The sequence below is a fragment of the Haliotis cracherodii genome, unplaced genomic scaffold (genome assembly GCF_022045235.1).
Source record: "Haliotis cracherodii isolate W230 unplaced genomic scaffold, xgHalCrac1.p SCAF_3, whole genome shotgun sequence".
In the NCBI taxonomy this organism is placed as follows: Eukaryota; Metazoa; Mollusca; class Gastropoda; order Lepetellida; family Haliotidae; genus Haliotis; species Haliotis cracherodii.
In genome coordinates, this window is record NW_027266286.1 from 46,602,570 (window position 1) to 46,626,915 (window position 24,346).

A 24,346-nucleotide genomic window follows, 5' to 3' on the forward strand; every position below is an offset into this window, starting at 1 on the left:
TATCCCTATCAAATTTACAACTGCCACTAGTTGACCAATTTATCTATTATTCATAATAAAAAAAGAAACATCTGGTCAGTAATTGTCATTCAAAAACAACTATATTTCAATTTATCGCAACTTATTAAAAAACTCCACGAATGCTTCAATGAAACAAACTAGTCATGATTTTGTAGGTTGATCATAAATAACACAATACTAACCTGTATGTCATATTGAAAGCAGCAAAGTCATTGTAATCAAACTTAGGATGCAGATCAACGCCAGGGAACAATCGCTCTCGTATATGAGATTCGTACCCATGCTCAGCGCATCTTAACACGGCTGTGGGATATCGATACATATTTCCCAAGCAATCGATATCGATACATATTTCCCAAGCTAGATACAGCTTTTATTTTGTGTTACAATCAACAATACCTCAGAAATAGCACGACAGTATACAAATAACCGTGAGTGACAATCTACTGTGTTTGAAATAAAATCAGCATAGTGCAACTGCCTGATCCACTTTTGCTCTAAGACTTGTCTGGAATCAATCGTTTTTAAAGTAACAGTGTACAGCACTGTGCACGCAGTGATTGTGAAGTCAGAATATACTATTCTATCAAATATGTGAGGTGAGGTGAAATGGGGTTTAACGTCGCGTCCAAGATTATTGCACTTATATAGTGACGTGAATGTACGTGTGTGTGTTTGTGTGGCTGCTTGTACTAGTCCGGACTGATGATCTCACTGAGATACCATGCCGCAGTTTAACATGAATATCCCACTCAGACACAGTATACTGACTCCGAGCCGACCAGTCCTTGTTTGAGCGCCTTAATGCCGAGCGCCAGACAGGGTAAATCAAGTACCATCTTTTAACGTCTTTTGGTATGACGCGGCCGGGGATCGAACACCGGACCTTCCGCTCTCCGGGCGGACGCTCTACCACTAGACCACGGGGGCGGTTTATCAAATATGTACGTGTGCGTATGTACAGTAGCTGAAATACCTTCACACGGGGCTACTTACACATACGGATGCTCGCAGATAATTACCATTTAACGAGTGCAACTCGGTCCTTATGAATGCAGTTTTGGTGAGCGTTTGCTTGATGTGAGTTGATCAGTTATCGGCTGGAAAGCGCATGATCATGACAAGTGTGCGATGAAAGACGTCATATCATGACGCCCCTTACATACCGGAGATGACGTTGCGAACTTCTTTAGCGGGAACAAAGGAGGTACACAAATACCAGGTCGCAACTCCCCTAAAGGGGCATTAAGTTTCAAGCTCTTAACGTTTTTATGGTATCAGGAGAGACACTATAGTATTTGATAGTTACGAAGCAAACTTATCCCTCTAGGATATAACTACTCAATTAATAACTTTTTGGATGCTTTAAAATGTTTGTATAGTCATAATATTTTTTAGCTATTGGATAAACTATTTGAGGCAGTCAGTGAAGAAAGCATGAAAAAGCGAACATTGCAATCGGATCGATGCGGCGTGCGTTAAACACTAAACGCGTGAGTTGAGTACAGAAATCAACCGCTGGAAACTTGTTTATATACACGCTAAAGTGCTTTACGTGTAGCTGTGGTACAGTGTCAGTATGATAACTATGCATTTAAAGTGTCTATTGAGTTGAAATAGATCAATTTCACATTTTGTATTCCTTTCACGTACTTACTACCTGTACAGCATACAGTCACCTCGACGACGGCATGTAATAATAAACCAGACAATCTAGTAATGAAGCAGAAATCCAGTCAAACTATTGCGTGTTTACTGATGATATTGAAACTAAAAACGATATGTTAATATGAATTGTGTGTGTTGTGTACAAACGCAGTGATTCTGCTGCTTACAGAGAGACCCGTGAAGATCCGGGGTAGAATTGGTCTTCAGAAACCCATGCTTGCCGTACAAGCCGACTCTGCTTGTCGTGAGAGGCGACTAACGGGATCTGGTGTTCAGGCTTGCTTACTTGGTTGATGTATATAATCGTATTCCAATTGCGTGGATCGATGGTCATGATATCAATCACTCGAGTGTCTGGTCCAGACTCCATTATTTGCAGACCGCCGTCATATAGCTGGAATATTGCTGAGTGCGGCGTTAAATAACAATCAAACAGCAAAGCTTATAGGTAATGGAAAAATATTTAACAAACATATATGCATATTGTATTATTCAGTGATCTTATTGTGTTCAACTATATCATGGGTATCTCCTACTGGCATCCTTGTGCCTTATGCTATGCTGTAACTATTTGCTTGTTTACAGAATCAGCAAGTAGGAAGCCGGAGAAGGCAATAGGGATCTTTGTAGATCTATGCTCAAATATTTGCAATGACTTGAATGCCTATTCATGCATAGATGCAAGAGATAAGGGGCATACAACGTCGTCACTTTCATTTACTTCCAATGTATTTATTATCTCCTCCCATTTCAGTCATCAATGCATATGCAATCACATTTAAGGTATTTCGTCAAAATATAAGTAAAAAAGACATAATCTATTAGTATAAATCGAATAAAACATATCATCCAGATATGCCGAGATCTTGAAAGGTAACACAATAATTGTAAGTACTCCAGTCAATTCAAAACCGTTGGATATAAAGGGAAACAGTTCGGAACACTTGGAATTTGTGTTTATATATTTCCAACCTAAAACAACTCACAATAGTGTAGTAGCAGTAGCAGTAGCAATAGCAGTAGCAGCAGCAGCAGTAGTAGTAGTAGTAGTAGTAGTAGTAGTAGTAGTAGTAGTAGCAGCACTACCATTGATATTCTTCTTGTTATTATTATTATTAAAATTATTTACAGATTAGAATAAATAAAAGCAGCAAAGAGGGTTTGGGTGATCCTGGAAGACAGGCATTGCGAAGACAGTAATAACATGATTGAGCCACTCCATCATGTCGCTTAAGATACTATGTTTGTACCAATGCTGTGCATCCAATGAGAATGTGTTGGACAGTCTCATTAAATTCATTGCACAATCTACATTTCATATTTACATTTTGACGCAAAATCACACATTGACGGTTTTGAGTGGGAAGTGACTGGTCCTGAGCAGCAAACAGTAAGCCTTCTGTTTCACTTTTCAGGCCAGGCGAAGGACTCTGCATGTTTGCTTTACTTTGTGCTGAAATTCACTCAAATAGTTGCGTGTTAAACAATATGACCTCAAAATATTATCATGAATTTCGGTCACTTCTCCATGTTGTTATTGTCAAAGGCTCGGAAATCCCCGTGACGACATTGGGAAACACCAATCTCCAACACAAGTGAGTTCTCTGTCATAATTAAATAAATACAAAATTCGTTGGAATCGGCCTGTATACAGCTGTCTTTTTCCACATGATGACTTATGCTGGATGTGACCACAGATATTTTCAAGTAGGTGACATAAGTGCGGAACCAGGGATGGTGTGTTTAGCTTCCTGTACGCTGGCTAAGCTAGTCATTTTTTTATTGCTGCTCTAAGGCCAAACAGGTAATAGCTGTTGAATACTTAATTATTTTTAAAAAAAATATAACGTTTCTATAGAAGTCTATGGGAACACATTTGGTTGTGTGTAACGTGTAGGGTGAGTGCACATTTCGGTAATTCATACTTTATGGGCTTTCCTGTTTATATTTCACCATGGATACGCTCGTACATATTGGCATGTATAAGGAAGCAAATTTAAAATTAACGACAGTGAAGTTGGGGACAATTTGGGTTGAATGGAGCAGTTGGATGGCCTGGAAATGAATGTTGCTTCGTATTGTGGTCGAACTCGGCACGAGCCCCAAGGGTAGCTCTGTCCATCAACTCCTGGTCCTCTGCCTTCTGAATGTGTTGAAACTGGTGAACTGGACAACAAATTGGGATAAAGTCACCACTGACACAACAATTTCTGTCTCTGTGTTAATCGCCTGCCGGTCAAGTTGCGTGATGCCGGTATCTTGAGTATGAAGCATGTACACTGCTGACAGCGGAATATGTCACAAACCCCCTTATGTAATGTATACAATGTAGCATACCACCAGTTCCTTCTGTTAGATGCTTGTTTTGTGAATGAATGATGCTAATTGTTCTATTACATTTCTTAAAACAGACTTTTCCTCTACTAATATGACTTTCAACTAATTATTTTGTTCTCTCAAGAACTGTCTCCTGGCTGTTATATCCAAATTTGTTTAACATTTAATATTGTCTCAACACTGTTTTCAGCTTTTAGCATGCCTAACGGTGACTGGGAAGGTATATGTGCACTGATGCAGAAGAAATAGAAGTTTTCACATCCAATTTGGCATTTGGAGAAGCCGATCTGAAGTCAGGTGTTGGCAGTGTGTGATCGACAACCCTTGTTTTGCCTTGCTGCGCTTTATTGCCGTGTAGAAATTATGGAACTTGGACGTGCAGGTACATTAAGTACATTTAAAAACCCAGTCCACTTAAGGTCCCTCTATTGCTCACTATCAAGTTCCATCATAAGATCACCCTCATGCATTAGACATTTCTGACAGTGCTCCCCTCATGCCTCACCGTGCAGTTTTTTCAGTTTGCAAACACGAAGCAAGGGCTATACACCAGCCCCAGAACCTGCTTAGATGAAAATAATACAAACTGGCTCTTCTGGAATGTAACATTATGGTTCTGAAATCATCTGTAAAAAATGTGATAGTTTTCGACATTACTAAATTATCTCCCCTGTTAAGTAAAACGCATTGTAGCTTTCCATCCCCTATAAACCCATTAATTATTGGAGAGAAACACTTTTTAAAGCTGGTATTGCATGACACTGTTAATTATAAATGGAAATAATTACATTTTTGTCAAGATAATTTCTAAATCATATCGAATTTGACTTAGTTTCCTTGAAACACATTGAAACATTAAACAGTAAGCATTTTTTTATTTTTCCTGGGAGCATTGTAAAGTCTGAACATTCATAGACTTGGAACAGACAATCCATAATGTATAAGATAACGCAATGTCTCGAATTTGTTGTCAGGAACAATGGATGACGTGCCGTCATATCATGTGTTCCGATCACTGACATCATGGGACTTCAACTGACAAATCATAATTGAGAATCTTTAAAAAGTGCATGTGCAACTATCGGGAAATTATTGCATTAGTTACTATCAACCACTGAATTGCCTTTGCAAAAGGCAGTCAGTCCACCGTGATATACAGTTTTGTAATGAAGCATACTCTTTGCTATTCAGCATAATGCATTCAACGCACTTCGTGGCTGTAACAGCTGACTGGGGCCCACTGAAACTGAGCATGAAATAATGTGCATTCAACCCATTTAAATGCTACACTCGCTGAATAAGTAATCATAACTCATTTTAGTCCTAGCTTCATTCTCAGGTATTCACACATAGCCAAGCACGTTGGGAATACCTGTTTCAAAACTCACGGCGTCAAAGCGAAGGTAGGTTGGTAATTATAGAATAACCCACGAAGTACGAGTGATTACGGAAAATATGTCACGAGTGAAATTAATGTTTTAAATTCCGAGCTTTAGCCGATCAAGAATCAGCTGTTTTGTATAAATCCGCGTGTGAAAAAACACTGTCCAATCGCATTACTCACTAAACGTGTTGTCATGCGTGAAAATTGTAGTTATTTAAAAAACTAAAAGATCACATTATTGCAGTTATATTTCTGTCTCATTTACACAGCGTACATTATATAGCACTGATAGTAAAGACAAGTTTCCAAAAAGTTCATCAGTTTTTTTAAAAATCAAACCGTCGTGCATCGGCAGAGACGTGCATTTCGCATTGAGAAGAGGAAACACGGAAAACCTGTCAAATTGTTTTATGTGTCATTTGAAAAAAATGCAAAACCTTAAACATCATAGACGGACTGTACAGAAGTCTGGTTTGTTGGAGAAATGTTCATCGATTTCGCGAGCAGATGTTGGTAATCATGTCGCTAAGGTAACACTCTATGCCTCCCTTGATCTCCTTCAAAGTAGACATTTCGAATTCTGAACAGTCTGATTTACTTGTTGAAATGATAAATTTGCAAAGAATAATGTTTAGTTCCACCTTTCCTGTGTCATTAACCCTCTTGGTGCATGCATTGCGCTCAGTTCCGTACTGTGCCGACATTGCGGCTACACAAACGTACACATTGTATAAAAAAGTGTCACAACGTTCTTGTTTTTTCACACATGAATGGGATGAGACAAAACTGACCAATCAGCTTCGAGAATCACTAATTGCACACTGTGCAAATATCAAAAAGATATTACACTGTATGTTTTAGCCTATATGGTTAATAATAGAATGTATTGTCATTTCATTAATATATGCCAATAATCTATATCCCGATAAATAATTATATGTCGCTTATTAAATACTCTACTATAAACATTAAATATCACTTGTCTTAACAAGCATGTTTAACACACGTTTCTATCTTATCTTCAAGTTATTTTTTCAAAAAGACCAACAAAACAGTGATGCGCCTACACAGGCAACTGAGCTGTCCTCCTTGAAAAAAGTGAAGTTTTCAATTTGTAATTTTTTTCAAACATTTGTCTTTTTAATATGTTTTTTAACATTCAAAAGGTACAATATTTTCAAGTTAGGACAAATTAAGACTGAATCAGTAGGAATGTGTCATTGGACAAACGACGCGCCAGAAACAAATAATATACCATCCATGGCAAATACATAAAAAACAAAAAAGCCTTTTCATAATAAACCTCTGCCAAAAGCAGATTCGACCGTACGATATCATGAGCTCGCATTTACGAATCACTATCAAATAGAGATGACAAGTGACTGTGTTGAGCGTAGTGACCCACCGGTTGCAGGCGTCACAAACATGCAAAGGCAACTTAATTCTTTACATGTCATTAGTTACATTCGACCACTTTCTAAATGGCATTGTGTATTCATACCTTTCATTCATGAAAACCTTTTTGAAGAGGTTTACTGACACAAGTTGTAATCCTGATCAAACAACCTTTGCGCAAGAGCCGTATGGCGCTCTTGTAAATAATGGTAGAAAGAGCATGCCCCATTGTTCATCAAAAAGTCTGAAAAGTAGACACCAAAGGCTGTAACTGTCATTCTGAATCTTAAAGCATAGATTTAAATAAGAAACCGACGAGGCATCAGACATTTCCTGAGAAAATGAAACATTCATCGAAGACATTCTGCCATGTTTAAAAGATAAAAATAAGAATACTGAAACAAAATCAGCAAAATCTTATCATCTGAAAAGAATTGGTAGATTTTACCACAGCATTTGACAGTGCGGAGACTTGGACTTTTGTCAAAATAACATAAACCGGTATTCAAGCAAGCTTTATCCCGATAAAACAGACGCTATTCAATTTTCAAGAAAAACGTAACGCCATTATCCTGCCTGATCTGTTCATGAATGATGTAAAGATAAAGAATGTTAATAGCCACAAACATCTCGGGCTAGCTTTACAAAGTGATGGGCATTGGCATAGCCATATTGAAAATCTAACTGCCAAGGTTAGCCCATTGATAAATTGCTTTTGTAGTCTGAAATATCGTTTGAACAGACACAGTCTACATACGCTCTACTGTTCATTCATATTACCCTTGTTTGATTCCTGAAACCATATGGAATAATTGCACCAAGGGTCAAGAATTGTCCCTAGAAATGTTACATCTTGATGCACTCAGGACAATATGTGTCACAAGTCATACAAAATCATATAACGAAACCGGTCTATCCTCCTTGGCTGAGAGACGACACTTTCACAAATTATGCATTTTTTATTAAATGAAAAGTGGGACAGCGCCAAATTATTTATGTGATATGGAACCTGTACCAACCTTGGATCGCCCACATTATGGAACACGTAACACACACGAATACTGTGAGCCTAATTGCCGAACTGAATTATTTACAAAGTAATTTTACTCTAAAGTATCCGCCTTGAATGTACTAGATTCTACTTTGAAAGAAGCCGTTGCATTATGTCAGTTTAAAAAAAAACTGTTTAAGTGTATTAAATCAGAAGGGACTGATATATTTCAAATATTGGTTCACGCGTAAATCAGATAATCCACTGTAAGTTAAGACTAGGCTGTTGGAATTGTGATCTGAACGGAAACGAATTTGAAAGATTTATTAGCAATAATGCTGAATGTTTATGTGTTTTTTTCAACGAAAGTGCTTTACACTACCTATTTACTTGCCCAAATTATACTGAGATTAGATCTGAAAGCTATTATTATGTTAATGGATATGATCTACGAACCATCCTGTTTGATAACGTCAGCCTTGGCGAAAAAATACTGTTGAATATCGTTGACTCTGTACATCATTTCTTCTCTATGAGCAAAAGATTTGTCTAAACATGCGCTCTTATATAAATCTCACTGACAACTGTTTACCCTTGATATACCACATATGACTTAATATCAAGTCTATACTACTGTATAATTATATTACTGCTGCTTGTTCGAATTTTGTCGGGGAGTGATATTTATATAGGCTCTGCCTGTTTACCTGTGTACTAAGTGAAAATACCTATTGTTTAAAAAACCCAACCCAAAACAAGGACGCTTTCTCTAAATTGTAAAAATATGTTTTACGACATACAATAAAAAAGGTACATCGTCCATATAGCTCTGGGGTAAGGAGGGGATTAAACTTATCACCACTTATATTCAATTGTATTCTTAATGAATTAGAATCATATTTGATTTAAGGGGGATGTACATGTACATGTATTAATATTAAACACGAACACTGCCTACTTATGAAGGTTCAAGGTATCCTGCCATTATATGCAGATGATACATTACTCTTTAAGAGCCATCAAACAACCTAAACAAACATAAGTTTTTTTCACAATTATTGTTCTATCTGAAAACTAGACGTTAACGTTACAAAACGCAAAAGTGTAATATATGGATGAGGTCTAGCAACTAAGATAAAACTATCCTGTCTGTTTGGAATGAAAGTTAATGCAGATAGCTGTCTTAGGAATATATGTACTTCGAAATAAAAGAATGGAACTACGAGGGCTGGTCAAAAGGTTCTAAGCCTAACAAACAAAACCAACAAATGTGAAAGTGTTTTTTATTATATTTTTCAACATGCCTGAAAAAAACCCATTCACGGCAGCTTTGAGGTCATCGTTGTCGTCATAGCGCTGTCCACGAAGGAGTTCTTTAAGTTTAGGAAATCACTTGGTGCCAGGTCTGACGAGTATAAAGGTTGATGAAGCTCTTTGACCCCACATTGTCGCAAAGGAGTGAGAAAGGGTGTCTCCTGATGTCAAGGGCTTCTTGCAGTTTTTTTTTGTCGCCAGTTATTGTTATTGTTGGACAGGCCATTGGTGGAGACAAAGGAGACACCAGCCAGCCATGAACCGTGACCAGGGAACCTATCTGCCTAGTGCTTGGGACTTATTGCACTGGGCAAAAAGGAGGGCGGGGCTAATTACTAATCAGGACTGATAGGTGACAGAATGGACAGAGTTAAGGGCAAATTGACATAGCAAAGGGCAAATTGAAGCCAGCTAGGTAATTAGCACTGACAGTGATCAAAGTTGGTTGGTTGGTCTGTTGTTTAACGCCGCAATCAGCAATATTCCAGCTATATGACGGCGGTCTGTAAATAATCGAGTCTGGACCAGACAATCCAGTGATTGATGTCATGAGCATCGATCCACGTCATTGATCCCAACTGCGTGGATCGAAGCTTATGACGTCAATGGTAACCTTTATGGTAACCAACAGGAAGCAACTTACAGACATTAGTTGTCTAGATCAACGGTCGTTTTACACATACTCCCTCACACTCCTTCCACCCCATGGGGTCATATGTACACGATACATAGTTATACATTTACAATACATACATATATACATGATATACATCGATCCATAACTTTGTGACTACATTAGCATGATATACATCTTGAATAATATGAATACTCTTGCAATAAACTTTTTCCTATTATTATTAATTGATTCCTGTTTTTGTACTTAGCAAATGAAGTGTGTTTATTGTTGAAATGATGTCTGTGAAGCTGATCGTGTTCACTGATGTCTGAATAGTTGATGTCTGATATCGTCATACAGATCGCAGCTTATACTGATCCGATCTGCTACTGTTTTGGATGTTCCGGATGAGCCGGCTCACTGACAAAGAAGATGGTTTAGCAAATTGTGAAATAGTGACTGAGGTTTTAAGTAGAAGGGAATTGGCTATTTGATGGTTATTGCACGACATCAGATCATCAATGCACCTTAAGTAAAACGTCTTGTTTAAATTGTCTTGTTTTGATATGGCCAATCCGAACAAAATGACGATTCATATGCATTGGTAAAAAAGAACTCAGCAAGGACTCGAGCATAATTGGTACCCATTAGCAGCCTAGAATGTTTCATAGGTGTTATCAATGGGGAAGCCCAGGATTTCTCTGACCTCTGAGGAGCCACATGCAACTATAGTCCTCGCATCTTGAACAGAATTATGCAATACCGAGATGATTAGTTAACGAAAATAGCTGCATGTGTGCTAATACTCTCAAAGTTACAAGTCATTCCGCCGATAAGGAATATTCCTAACATTTATGACAAAAATTGCAAATGTCCATTTTCTTAGCGATAAACATCATCATTGAGCTTTGATCACGTTGGCAAAATCCGACTCAGAATCGGCAGTCAGGCAACTCGATTTAGCATCGTGTGCAGCGTACAGACATTACCAGCATGAACTCAAAGAGAAGTACGTGCAAATGTAGTATGTAAAGGCAAGTATGTAAAGTTGCTAAATAACCACTCGCATTCAGGAAATATTCATTGTGGTGATCAAATGGAACAGGGGTTTCAATGAACTTACCTGTCTTTTAATATGTCTTTATTGCCTGTTATCCTGAACATTTAGTCAGTTGCAATAAATGGTTGCCTTCAAGACAGAAGCCTGTAATTGCGAGTTCGATTACCTGTACGCCCAGATAATGTTTCCAGTTTTGTCAGCACCATACCCGTGCTCATGGGTTTAACCAAAGTAGTAAACATCTGAGACCTGCATCACATCGGGCTTTCCTAACACATTAAGTTTATACGCCGTGATATTATTTGAATACTGTTAATATCGTTAAAACCTAAATTCACTCACTCTTATACTGTTTCACTATTGATATTAATTTTACCATATAATGTCTTAATCACAATGTGTTTAATTCAATATACAAATTCAACTCTTTGTACATGGAAAATCACCGACCCAATCTTTCCTGATGAACACAAACACCCATATGTGATCTTACGTTTTTCATGCAGATATGCATTTTTGCCATGGCCTGGCCTATAGGGAAATAGACACATCTAAACTGAATCAGAAATAGAGGAGACTGTGAGTGTGTTTCATATCTAGATCTATGACAAAACACCATCCTCAAGATTGTACAAGAGGAATGATTTCAACTTTCCTTTTATGTCGAGCAATATTCTAGCAGCTCCAGCCTTTGGTGTTTACATTTTACAACTTTTGGGGTACAATTGGGCATGCTCGTTATCCAAAAAGAAAGAGTCTTGCTCAAATGTTGTTTGATCAAGGTTAAAACAATCAAAACCTCGGTATAGCTTTCAAAAGGTTTTTATGGTCCACATGTGGAGGACATGTCCAGATTCGACGTGTCAGCGACAAAAATGTCCGATTAAAATAACTAGTTTGACTTGTGCCTTGTACCCGTAATTTGTTGGGTGAATAATTGCTTTGACTTGGCATATATATCCATTTTATCGCATTATATATCACCGTTGTTTTTTTCGCAAAAACAAGTTACATTTTTGTTTCATTTGTCAATCAGAAGGCAATTTAATTACTGCATCTACCTTCCTACTCCAGAGTCGAGCTGGGTTGAGCTACACCAGATAGAGCAACGACAGTGGACGGATAATCGGCTTGATGGCGATGTTCTTCAGACTGCTAACTCTTGTTGCACTTGGTGTTTCGGTTCAAATATACAGGTATTATCACGTGACTATGTTTGTTTGTTTAACGCCCCACGCAGCAATAGTCGAGCTATATTACAGCGGTCAGTAATTAATCGAGTCTGGACCAGACAATGCAGTGCTCGACATCATGAGCATCAATCCATGCAACTGGGATACGGTGACATGTATCAATCATCTTACGACGAGCATAGGCGCCTTTTACGACAAGCATGGGTTGCTGAAAACCTATTCTAACCCGGATCTTCACGGGTCTTCACAATATGTACACGGACGAAGCCAGTACATATTGGTATGTGATGAGAGGTTACATACCAGCCATGACAACGCACAAAACTATCCATGGTTTAATACGACCCGTAGGCCAAGTTGCGGTGGAGTAACCATGCTGAATCTCCTACTTCGTGAAACCATCACCTTCGAGTACACAGTGTGTATATTATCTTTTCATTAGTTTGAAAAATAGCATGAATTCATTCGCCACCGCACTTTCGTGTTAAGACCATTCATGTAGCACGACACTAAAAGTAGCAACAGATGGGGCTGGCGATATTATACACTGGGATAACATGATATTCATCGTTAGTGTTTATGCCTGATAACACACAAGAAATTCGAAACTGGTGACGGCATTAGATTACCTGTAACTGTCTGACGTGCACTTATCAGTCTGTGAGTATTATTTTACGACAGTTTTTCAATATGTTTTTGTATGTGAGCTAAGTGTAGGAGAAAAGAAGTCTTTGATCACGGTTATGTTGCTTATGAACCAAATGATCTGTGATTCTAACCGACGATCGTTGAATCATTAAACGTCTCATTGTTGCACAGAAGACATCTGGGACATCGATGTTTTCTTGCTATATTGAGATTTAAGTCACTCATCTGGCCATTTTGATTGAAACAATGAACTAGTCTGCATAAAGGTGTTCGGGAAACGGATAACATGTTCTACTTATTTCATGCACGAAACATTTTATTGTTACATAGCAATTCAATAAAATAATCATCGTGTCCAATAACAGGTCCAAGCTGCTATCGGAAGAGAGGTCCAACGGCATCGGAAATGAGTTCGTCGCTTTTATATTCCTCATTCCTCATTCGTTCATCTTTTAAAATCATTTTTTTCTACTGTGCGCTATAGACCATCCCGTTCGAAAAGTCTGCCAATATGCGCTGAAGCATTTACAGCGCGGTTCTACATATCCCATTAACGATTATGCTTTCTTGGTGGTCGCCGTCTTGTTTTGTAAAACACAGGTTCTTGTTTTAGGTCTGGACAACGCATATTGGCAGCACACTTTTCTAAAGTTAAGAAGCTCCCTGGTAGTGATATATAAAACACTGATATTAAAATATGAACAGGTGAAGGGAAACTCCAGCAACATTTCCATTTGTGCACATCATACATACGACAACATGTTTTTTAATCAAGGCTGTTTCGAATTTGTAACCTAAATCCACCTTTTGATAACCAATACCACATACATATTGTTTTTCAATTTTTGCGTGCAATATGATATACCATGTGCTTATCATCAATATTCAATCATGTCATTTGGTTTTACTTGCAGTGATAAAACGTTCATTATTGATGGGATAAACCTGTTGCTACAATACATGTTCCGTCCCGGTTCTCATCAAGGAGTGCGACAGTGCCAACATGTCAAGATTGGAAATTTGACACACATGAAACATAAGGCACACATCAGTGTCAACCTAACTTTGCCGCTTGTGGAGTCTCGACATCAACTCAAGAGCATAGGAAAGTATTATTATGACAGAAGAATTGTCAACGTGTTATTTCAGAAAGTAAACAACCCTTTGAAAACGTTTTCGGTTCTTGAGCCGGGTGCTCCTGGGACATGTAGAAAGGGGAGTGCTCAGAGAGTCACGGTGAGGGAGAGTGCCAAACAGAAACGTTGTGTGCTGGCTATCAGCGCAGGCTTTTTTAACATAGACACTGGAGAATGTTATGGTAAGTACTGACCAATGCATTTTCTGTTTTGTTTGTTTAACGCTGCCCTCAGTAATACAATATTGCATATGGCGGCGGTGTGTAAGTAAAAGAGTCTGGACCAGGTAATCCATGGCCAGTGATTAACACCACTCCGTCGAGGACGCCATCAACCAAACCTGACAAAGCGATACATTCACCTTTTAATGGGACCAATACCGACCTGGACGCTACACGGCGGACTCAAAATTGAATGACACGTATAAAGGTTTCACAACGTGACATTAGCATGGGAACAACATGCGTCTGTATGATTTTATTTCAAGAGCGTTGGGTCGTTAACTGCCTTGCTCTGGGTGAAAGATGGGCGCCCACATCATTACTCTGCCACCTCCAAGCTTAAGGCTACCGATCCCAAATGCAGTTGGTTGAAAAACGTTCATGGTGAATTGCACTTTCTGATCACATATCTTCTGCTCTCCTGGAATTGTTGCTGTTGTAGCTGTTTTCTTGATGTATCATATTGCTGTGCCGATACTAAAGTTTAGAGACGGTAATGTGGGAGATACTGTATATCCTGGCTATAGCCGGTTGCCTACTTTCAATAGTCCATGATATTATTTTATGTTATTAATATATGTTATATATTATTTTATGTCATTAATATATATTATATATTAATATATATTATGCTCTTTCTGTTCTATTACGACTAGTCTCCTGTTTAATAAGCAACAAGAACGAAAACGGAACAGAATCGATATAACTGACATTCTACTTAAACGGGGATTAACCCAACTCACTCAATGATTACTGCTTTGTTCACAGGCAACATCTACAGCGATGGGAGACTGGTCAGTGACAGTGGTGGGGTGCAAAATGCTCACTTCGGCATCACTGCAGACGGCTACATCTTCGCAGGGTAAGTCGGGGTCAAGATGTTGGAAGTCTTCCCCGCCAGGCGTCCCAACGGGGTGTCCCCATTGTCTAAAGCGCCACATGTGCAATACAGGTGTATATTTATTAAACGGGTGATCTCTTCACTGGCAAGTAATAAAAATAATCCATTAAATACATAGGTAAAGAAAACAGTATAACATTCAGATGTAAATGGTCAGATACCATAGAATATCCACTCGTTTCGTAAAAATGGTATCTAACGAGAATGAGTGTAGCATTCTCTATTTATTACTTGCCCGTGAAGAGATCACCCGTTTAATAAACATACAGCTGTATTACACATTGTGTAATACCAAAACGCCTGCTTATGTACTCCCGGAACACGTTTCACGAACAAATATTGAAAGCTCTCAACATCCCTTGGCTTATTCAACGACATTGCGTAGCGAGATGATAGATCACTGGGAGCAGCTTATGCACACTCGATGACCCCAGCAACCTTGTTGCTAGGCTGACGTCACATGGCATTGTTTCGCCGATGGATCTTGCAACAAAATTCTACAAATTACGTCATCGGGTATTGTGACGTGATTGTAAACTTTGTGGTGCAAGGCCCCGTTCCACAAGGCGATCGTATTGTAGCGGTAGCGGTAACGACAGCCGGTAGTCTACGTTAAAGTATGTGAGTTGCGATAGCCTTAGCGCTACGATAACTTTGTGGGACGGACGCCTGAATTCTAAAGATTGACCATTGTATGATATTAAATTCATACGCTTCAACTTTTGACGTGTTTGAAGTATTATTCTGTTAAACTCAATTGGATTAAGCCATGGATCGTGTAGGTGTCAGCCTATTCATACTCAACAGTATAATTCTAAAAACAATATAAATGGCAATTAATAAATAAAATACTAAACTCGCTCCCGTGTAAAACCAATTTTATGAAACTCGTGAATAGTTGTGGTGACTGACTCGCTTTCGCTCGTCAGATACCAGAACTATTCACTCGTTTCATAAAATTGGTATCACACGGGAACTCGTTTAGTATTCTATATATATTTGTACATGCTCATAATAGAGATTATTAATGCTGATTGGTCAAGTGAATATGACGTCACGATGTCTCTTTGTTGCAAATTACGATATGACGTCATCTACTGTTCATGACGTCATATATTGTTTTATTACGTCATCCAGCAATATGTTATCTTCACTGACGCTTCCCTGTAGGGTTGACATTTCATGCGTTTATTAATTTTCTCTCTCAAAATGACAATGAGTAATATATGAATAACCAACGAGCTGCGAGGAATTACGCATTATCTATCCCTCGTAAATGAATGCGGCAAGTTCCTCGTCTTTTGGTTATTCTCTATGTATTCTACATCTACGTGCAGGTATCTGTCACAGCAGGATCTGATGACACATCGGTTTACCCAGCTAGTTGGAGGTGCCATATGGCTCCTGAAGGAAGGGGAGATCTATGTTGACGAAAGCATCAAGAACGAGTGTTCGACGCCGACATCAAGCATGTATCCCTACGTCTTTCCTTATTCTACCCTGATGCTGTGAATAGCTGTAAGATTGCTGATGGCGAATGAAGATTATACGTTTACAGTATCTCAGTCACAAAGTAATCTTTTTTTGCTGTGTAGATGTTGAGACGTATATCTTGAAATATAAGATTTAAGACATAAAAGGTACAACATTCACATAATTGTATACGACCCTTGATTGTATGAAGAAACTTCAACTCAACAAAGAATATCCTGTACTTTTGGAACCAAATTTCTAACATTTCCGATAACAGGCGTTTTGCAGGAGGTATTATTATAAATGTCATTGGAACACATTGCTCACCATGATCACCGTGAACATAGCTGAACCATACAAAAATAAACTTTCTGAAAAGCCCTGGGGTTAGTGACATGGCACGAGTTTGATAAGTTTATTTCTTGACAAAATGCTTAATACACCAATAATTCATATTTGGTTAGATTTATTGTAAAAATTAGTAAATGGTGCCAAACAAATACTCTTGCGATACCAGAGACAATGTATGTTATTTTCTCTTTCTCTGAAAAACACACAATCATATATCTTCACTTTCAAAGGATGGATCACATAAACCTGAAATAAAATCCTGATTTTAGTAACACTGAGAGAGTTTGCTTCCATCCAAAAATCTCGAGTTGCTGTCGGTCATGACAAAGACGGCCGCATCCTTATTGCCCATGTCGATGTGGCGAAGGGGAATATCGGGTAAGTTCAGTGACGCTTTTTATAAGTATTAAGTTCATTATGATATTTTCACCTACACCCATCTTGCTTCCAATTTCCAACCCACATGTAAGGCTTAAGTCGTCTCATTGTAGCTGTTCCCATGATGCAAAAACTATGCAAGGTTGTTAATTTATAGGTTCATGCAATTATTTGAAAAAAAAATACACAAGAATTAAATTTCTTCCACCCCTGCACTTGTGTCTGATATAAAGTTATGAACCTATTCTGAAGTTAAAGCAAAATAACTCTTATTGCGATTTTGACTCTGGATTATACAGAAAGATAAAGTAACTGGTCACGTTATTCCGACTAGCGAAACTATCGATAGATCAGCACGTCTTTCATTATCCTGACCAAGTCACCCATACATGCATATTGTCAATGCAACTATATCAGTCTATTGTTACAGACCAATCCTCGACCATCCAGTGTATCATATCTCCATTCTATCATGACGTGTATCCTGGACCCATTCGCGACCAAAACTTCGTTTCGAATAACATGACGTTAATATTCAACGTCCAATGAAAACAATTACACTGTCCTGTCGTGATTGAATCAAACAGCCATATCACCATCACTGGACTCAACTCAAATTCAAGTGGAACATCTTTTTGCATAAAGGTCCACTTTGACCAGTCAAAGTACCAAGGATAAGATTTATTTTTCTATCTATCGCGAACGTGTGGTCAGAAAAGGCAATTAGAATTGTCTGTTGAATTCCAGCTCTTGAGCGAATGAAAACTTGTGCTAAGTTAATGATAAGAGACTTAAAAAAACAAAGCTTTGTTGTGGCCAGGCAACCAGGCAAAACAATATGGAGATAAATACACAGGATAATATAGAGGATAGGTCACTTCTAGTTTTAACTTTTTCAATAAACGAAACTGAAAAGTGATATTTACTTTTATTTTAAAAGAGTTGACCTCCACGAGATGGCATCCATATTGCTTGACCTTGGCTTTGTCAATGCCATTAACCTTGACAGTGGAGGTTCGGCCACAACAGTTATAAACGGTACACTCGTCAGCCATCCGTCAGATGAATGGTGAGGGCATCCCAGTGTTATCGTTTGTCTAAATCATACTGCTTTGGAGACATGTTGTTGGTGGTCTATTGTACGCATATTACCGTCAAAATTCCAAGATCTCATTGGATGTTCAATATTCAATTCAAATTTGAATCAAAACTCTACACCTGTTCTTTTAACTGTTCACATTTTCGATATACCCTTAACAGTGTTCATGTAATGCGTATATATATTTGCTACTGCTAACTCCAACCGACTCAAACAGCTATCCATTGTATCGGCTTTAGAGGAAACTAATCCGTCATTTTCTGGAGAGCCTCGAAGATGGCCTGGTCAGTGCAACTGACACCATGAAGGGAATTGTTGATATATGAAGGGAATTGTTGTGATAATGGATGCTCGACGACCACACGTCACATAGCCTATACAGAGGGCATATCTCATGAGAGAATTTAGAACATTCTGATGAATGAACTGGGCATGACAAAAGTCTCAGAACAATGGTTTCCCAGGCTTCCGACTCCTGATGTAGACACGTTCCGTGTTCGTCATCTCTCGTGAGAATTTACGTCGTTTTGAAGCAGACATTGCTGATTTTGTTCAGCGATATGAAACCATTAGTGCGTCTTTGGTTTACACTGACTGCACGACTTTTAACAACAGTCCAAGCAGTGGAAACACGTAACACCCCCTCCGACGAAGGAGGGAAAGTCTGTTCCATCAACTGGTGACGGCTTCGGATTTCTGTGATTCCAATAGTATGACCAATAGTATGATACCTGCGAAGGCATCTGTGCAAGAATATCATGATCACGGCTAAACACCGTGGACAATTCACTAAAGGTGACTTGTTCCACGGGGTCAATGCACCTGTACACGAGTTTGTTGTCCGCAATGCATGACAGTGGCTTTGAACTCATTGCATGCGCACATCCACCACATTTACCAGATTTGTACCTTCAGATTGCAACCTTTTCCCTACGCGAAGGGAGAACTGTAAGCAAACTTTATGATGATGACGTTTTTATACAACCAGGAGGACTAATTGTAATAAAGAAGTTGCATATCCATCTATGGGATCCAGGCTCTCAAGCATCGTCCAAATGTGGCAGCAGTGCGTGGATCTCGGAGGGGATTATGTAGAAGATTAGCAACCAACTCCATCAACGCAGTCTAACATTCATTCAAGTCTCTTTAATCCGACACTTGTTAACTCGACAATCGGCTTTATCCGACACTATTTATGGGAACCGATTAAATGACTTTTATGTAGACCTGTTAATTCAATAGTCTTGTACTCTGACTCCGCCGTCAGATTTAGAATGTTTAACCACCCGTCGTAGTTTAGCGTTTTCCTCGGTGAATAGCATATACTATTTTCAAGATTAATATCTGACACACACGCACGCACGCACGCACGCACGCACGCACGCACGCGCACTCACGCACGCACACACACACATATAAATATATATATATATATACATACACACACACATACTCTTCTAAATCGCTATACTGATATTTGTGGCCATAAAAGCAACATTTGCGACATTAGCGGACCATTTGGGGCAAAATGAAGAGGTATAATTAGTCGGGGAAAACGGACCCAGTGCATTATAGAAAGGACCAAGGAGCTGCACGTACTGAACGTGCAGCAGCACTATGGGCGGTATTAAAATGCAGGGCTTTTGATTGCCTGGCATCAGCATCAATCGAACAGTGACAGTTCAACAACATGCCAGGATTAACAGAAGTGCAAAGAAATAAGGTCATAGGACGCTTGCAGACAGGGCAATCCCGATCACCTGTAGCCAGGTATAATTAATCGCATAGGATCACCACAGTGCTATGGGGACGGTTTCATCAGCGTTGGCAAACACGTGATCGGCTAAGGTTGGGACTACCAAGAGCCCAGGTTTGATCCATATGCAGGGCAATCTTACGGCTCAACGATACATCAACGAATTTCTCCTACCACACGTCCTCCCAATTGCAGGCAACGGCAATGATGTATTCCAGCAGGACAACTCTCGGCCGCATACAGCATGGAGCCTTTCTACAAAACAACAACGTTTATGTTCATCACCCACCAGATCCCCGGATTTGAACCCACTGGAGCACCTGTTGGATGAATTGGATAGACGCCTACGCTTACGTCAACCACAACCCCAGACGTTCTAGTAATCCGTGAATGACCAACGTTCCCGTGATTTTCCAGCTTTTAGGGAATTTAAGTAGCTCCGTAACAATATATATTGCAAATTTGCCATGCATGAATGCATATTATGTATATACTTTGACATCCATCCACAATTATGTTAGTCTTTAGTTAAAGGAATAGATGTTGTTAGAAGTTGGAATATTTTATTTTGCTCGTCAGTGCATATGAACCAATAAATCTAAATTTAATTCTTCATTCAAGCAATATTTCTGTCTAGACATAACAGGGGCTTGAAGGAGTAATGACAACAGACATCTCGATAACAGTGTTACATGTAACACGTAAATGCCCTTTCCTTAGAGATCAATGATTCAGATCGAATTAAGATGTCGGAGTATTTTGTTGTTGCCACTTTGAAGGAGGAAAATCGATGTAATTTCAGTCGGATTTTGATTTAACCTATGACCAATAAAACTAATCAAACAAAACTGTTTTGTGATCAACAGGTGTAACCGTATTGCAAACCGAATGCTTTATTTGAATCTGTAGCCACCCCACCTTGCTTAAGCCGTGCAGAGAGCTTGTATTCAAACCTTTCTAATGATTCTACTGAAGGATCGGTTCTGTTTCATGTTTTCATAGCTATTATCCAATGGATTACCTCACTCACACACTCACTCAATATCTCACTCACTCAGTATTTATCTCGGTATTCTACACACTCATCGCCTCTTTATTCGTCTTTTCATTCAGCCCTGACAAGATATTCAACTGTGAGCGCCAGGTGACCACCATCCTGTGTGTACATGAGCCAGAGCGTGACCAGGGTAACTGTTCAGGGCATGGGACCTGTGAGATGGGAGTGTGTGAATGCTCAGATCACAGGTCAGGGCCAGCGTGTGACATCCAGCAGTGTTCACCGAAATGCAACCAACATGGAACAACATCAGGTCCGATTGTTATATATATACCCCAAAAGTTTGATTTTGAACACATCAATAATGTGTATACAATCATCATAGTTTATATTTGACAAAAGTATCAACATAGTACCATGTTTCATCTTAAAATATCGACACTGCTTTGTTTGTGTGTTTTTGTTTCCCGGAAACAGTTTTTCTTATATTATTCTTTATTAATAAGCAACTCTCAAACAAAAAACTCAATCTACAAACTACCAAACGCACAATCAGATACATATCCATAGTACGTCATTCCTATACAACATATGAAAGTTTGTTGCTGGAGTAACAAGAGAGTTTTCATTTTGCACGCATGCACATTGTAAACCCTTGGGAGTGTACATGTGTGCTTCAATCAGACTAATTGCGCAAGGTGCTTGAACAGTTGGTTAGTGAGTGACGGGTAATATAGTGTGACACATATTACATGACATACACTGTGTCAGATCCTTTTGAAACCCACATAAGTTAGGTGTCACCACAAAAAATAAGAAATGATAAGTCCTTCACCTGAATTGACGACCAAGGGTAGATGCAAGTGATGACGTCACGAATCTGTTCCTAAGGTGCAAAAACCAAAGGAAGTGGTACTCGCTGGGCCTGGCCAACGGTCGCTTCTTGGCCTGTCCCTGGTACTGTCAGTTTGGCGGAAAGGAGTCATCAGTCTTATGATGGGACAGCGTGTGCAACCTTAGGTTTTTGCCGTATGACTAAGGGGAAACCCCACCTCTACAAAGGCTCTAAGGTCAATCTAATCTTAGAATCATTGTTGTGATCGTTTGTTAATTTCTATGCTAAATGTCGATAATACATTGCACTGGTACAGTGATAGTTAAATGAGATTCTCAGGGAAGTTCTGCCAGTTAGGTATGTGTATATGAGACACTGGTATGTATAGTGTGATTGTTCAATAGGAAGTTCTGTCAGTTAGGTACATGTATATGGGACGCTGGTTCTCTGATTGTTCAATGAGATTCTCTTGGAAGTCCCGTCAGTCGGGATGATATATGTGAGTAAGTAAGCAATATGGGCACTGGGATTATCAGAGACTGTAGCTAGTAAGGATGTTTGTAACAATATACTAGTAGTCTGTATTTGGTATAAGTACCTACATGACAATGTAGTTGTATCATCTATGAAATCTTCAAGGAAGGGTTGCTAATTTACACTGTTTGGTGATTTTTCTGCAGCTGGTGCAGCACAAGGGCTGTTGAAGTCCCAACACCAGTCAAACCAGTACAGGTAGGAGCGTCAGACCTCACGGTACACCTGGCATGGTAGAATCACCACTGGTAGGAACATAATATAAACACACACAGTAAACCTGACACAGACAGGTCAATACAGATGGGCACGTCAGTGCTCACAATGCACAAGTCACCATCTGAAAATGACATCACCATCTGTAAGAAGAAGAAAGTCATAACAGACACTGTTTATGGTAGCAAATGTTTCTGATTGTGATATATTTCGCTTGACAGATTGTCACATGACTACTGTGTTATCATTTTTTTTGCAAGTGCCATATCGAAACTTGTGTTATAGTTTACGAACACTACCCTCAACGGGACAAGTTAAAAACTTAATTTCTTAGGTTGTGAGTCATACCCCCCCCCCCCCCCCCCACACACACACACACACACCCACACACCCACAACCACACATCCCCCACCCACACACCCCTCGCAATGTTCCATCGTATATAGTACGTGAATGTCATACAATGACCCTTCTTCTTTTGGTGTTTTTGGTGTGTCAATATCGTATATTTGAATATCATGCATTTGGACATTGTCCTGTACCTTGTGAACCATACCATGGTCCCTCTTCGTTGGTGTGTGAACGACGTACAATATTTCTTCTCCTTCGGCTTGTGAACCGCACAATTGTCCTCCTTTGGTGTTAATATAACAGTATGGCGCTTCCTCTGTAGCGAGTGAATGTCATACACTGATTATTCTCTTTTGGCGTGTGAATCATACAAAGGCCCGTTTCCTTTGATGTGTGAATATCGTTAATTTAGGACCCTGTCGTGTGAATGTCATAAAATGGTTCTTCGTCTTTCGTGTGTTATATAATTGTAATACAATGATCTTCTGCTTCGGTATGTCAACCATACAATGGTTACTCTCCTTTCGTGTGTGAATGACATACAATTGTTCTTCTCCTTTGGTGTGTAAATCATACAATGGTCCTCCTTTGGTGTGTTAATGACGTACTGTGTCCCTTATCCTTTGGCGTGATGATGTCATATGGTGGTCTTCTTTTCTTCGTTAAGCCTGTTTCTGATAATTAACAAAGAGAAGTGTTATTTTCAGATCGTATTGGTTACTCTCCGTCGTCCTTTGTATTATCGCGGCTGTGAGCATCATCATTAACATCATCCTCCTCTTCATCCACCTTGACGTGCAGCGATGATACGGTAATTATATGAGGCTGTTAAGAAGGTTTGTCTTCCCCATTTCCAGAGACAGTTACACCGGTTCAGATGAGAGATGGGGCACAAATGACTTTGTCTAAGATGCCTCAATTCTTTGCAGAGTTGCGTCCCTTGGGCATGCCAGATCACCGTGAATGTGGGTTCGAATCCCGGTCCGATAAATTTTCTAGTTTTGTCCGCGTTCATGGGTTTCACCAATGTGGTAAAAGACATGCATCACTCAAACGTTAAGCTGACACGCCGTGATATAACTGGAATACAGCTCAAAGCGGAGTTAGACCTTACTCACTCAGAGGGAAGAGAAAAATGGAAAACTGATCACCTCGGAAGGGAAATGTTTGAATAGTAGTGATAACAATTAATCATCCAACGCTGGCTCCACAGGAGATATCACTTGAGTAAGATCAAACAATCTCCCCTAGGAGACCATTGTAACGTCACTGGTTACCCCGAAGCTGGTAAGATGTACTGTTTACACTTTCGACACTGCTCATTTAAGAAATATAGTTTGCTCTACCCCTATAGTTGTGCCCCAAATTATTATAAATATAAGCACGGGGATGCTTACGTCCAAGTGCTTTGACTTTGTAATACACATGGGATTAGAGCAAACTTTATTACTATTATGAGGTGCCTAAATTA

General features: G+C 39.2%; 1 protein-coding gene across 1 annotated transcript; it reads left to right on the forward strand.

Moving 5' to 3' along the window:
* The first annotated feature begins 11,920 nt into the window (after positions 1-11,920).
* Positions 11,921-23,682, forward strand: LOC139475478 (N-acetylglucosamine-1-phosphodiester alpha-N-acetylglucosaminidase-like). The gene is made up of 9 exons (XM_071258682.1): positions 11,921-11,976; positions 13,536-13,945; positions 14,753-14,846; positions 16,223-16,353; positions 16,979-17,087; positions 18,028-18,156; positions 21,056-21,252; positions 22,455-22,506; positions 23,583-23,682. Exons 1-9 carry the CDS (start codon positions 11,921-11,923, stop codon positions 23,680-23,682), a joined length of 1,278 nt encoding a protein of 425 aa, XP_071114783.1.
* The last annotated feature ends 664 nt before the right edge of the window (positions 23,683-24,346 follow it).

What these genes read in the sequence shown, in the direction of transcription:
- LOC139475478 (XM_071258682.1), top strand. Translation starts at nt 11,921, where the DNA reads ATGGCGATGTTCTTCAGACTGCTAACTCTTGTTGCACTTGGTGTTTCG. An exon ending in GACGGCTACATCTTCGCAGG is followed by an intron (nt 14,847 to 16,222) that starts GTAAGTCGGGGT and finishes ATCTACGTGCAG; the next exon opens with GTATCTGTCACAGCAGGATC. An exon ending in AGCCATCCGTCAGATGAATG is followed by an intron (nt 18,157 to 21,055) that starts GTGAGGGCATCC and finishes CTTTTCATTCAG; the next exon opens with CCCTGACAAGATATTCAACT.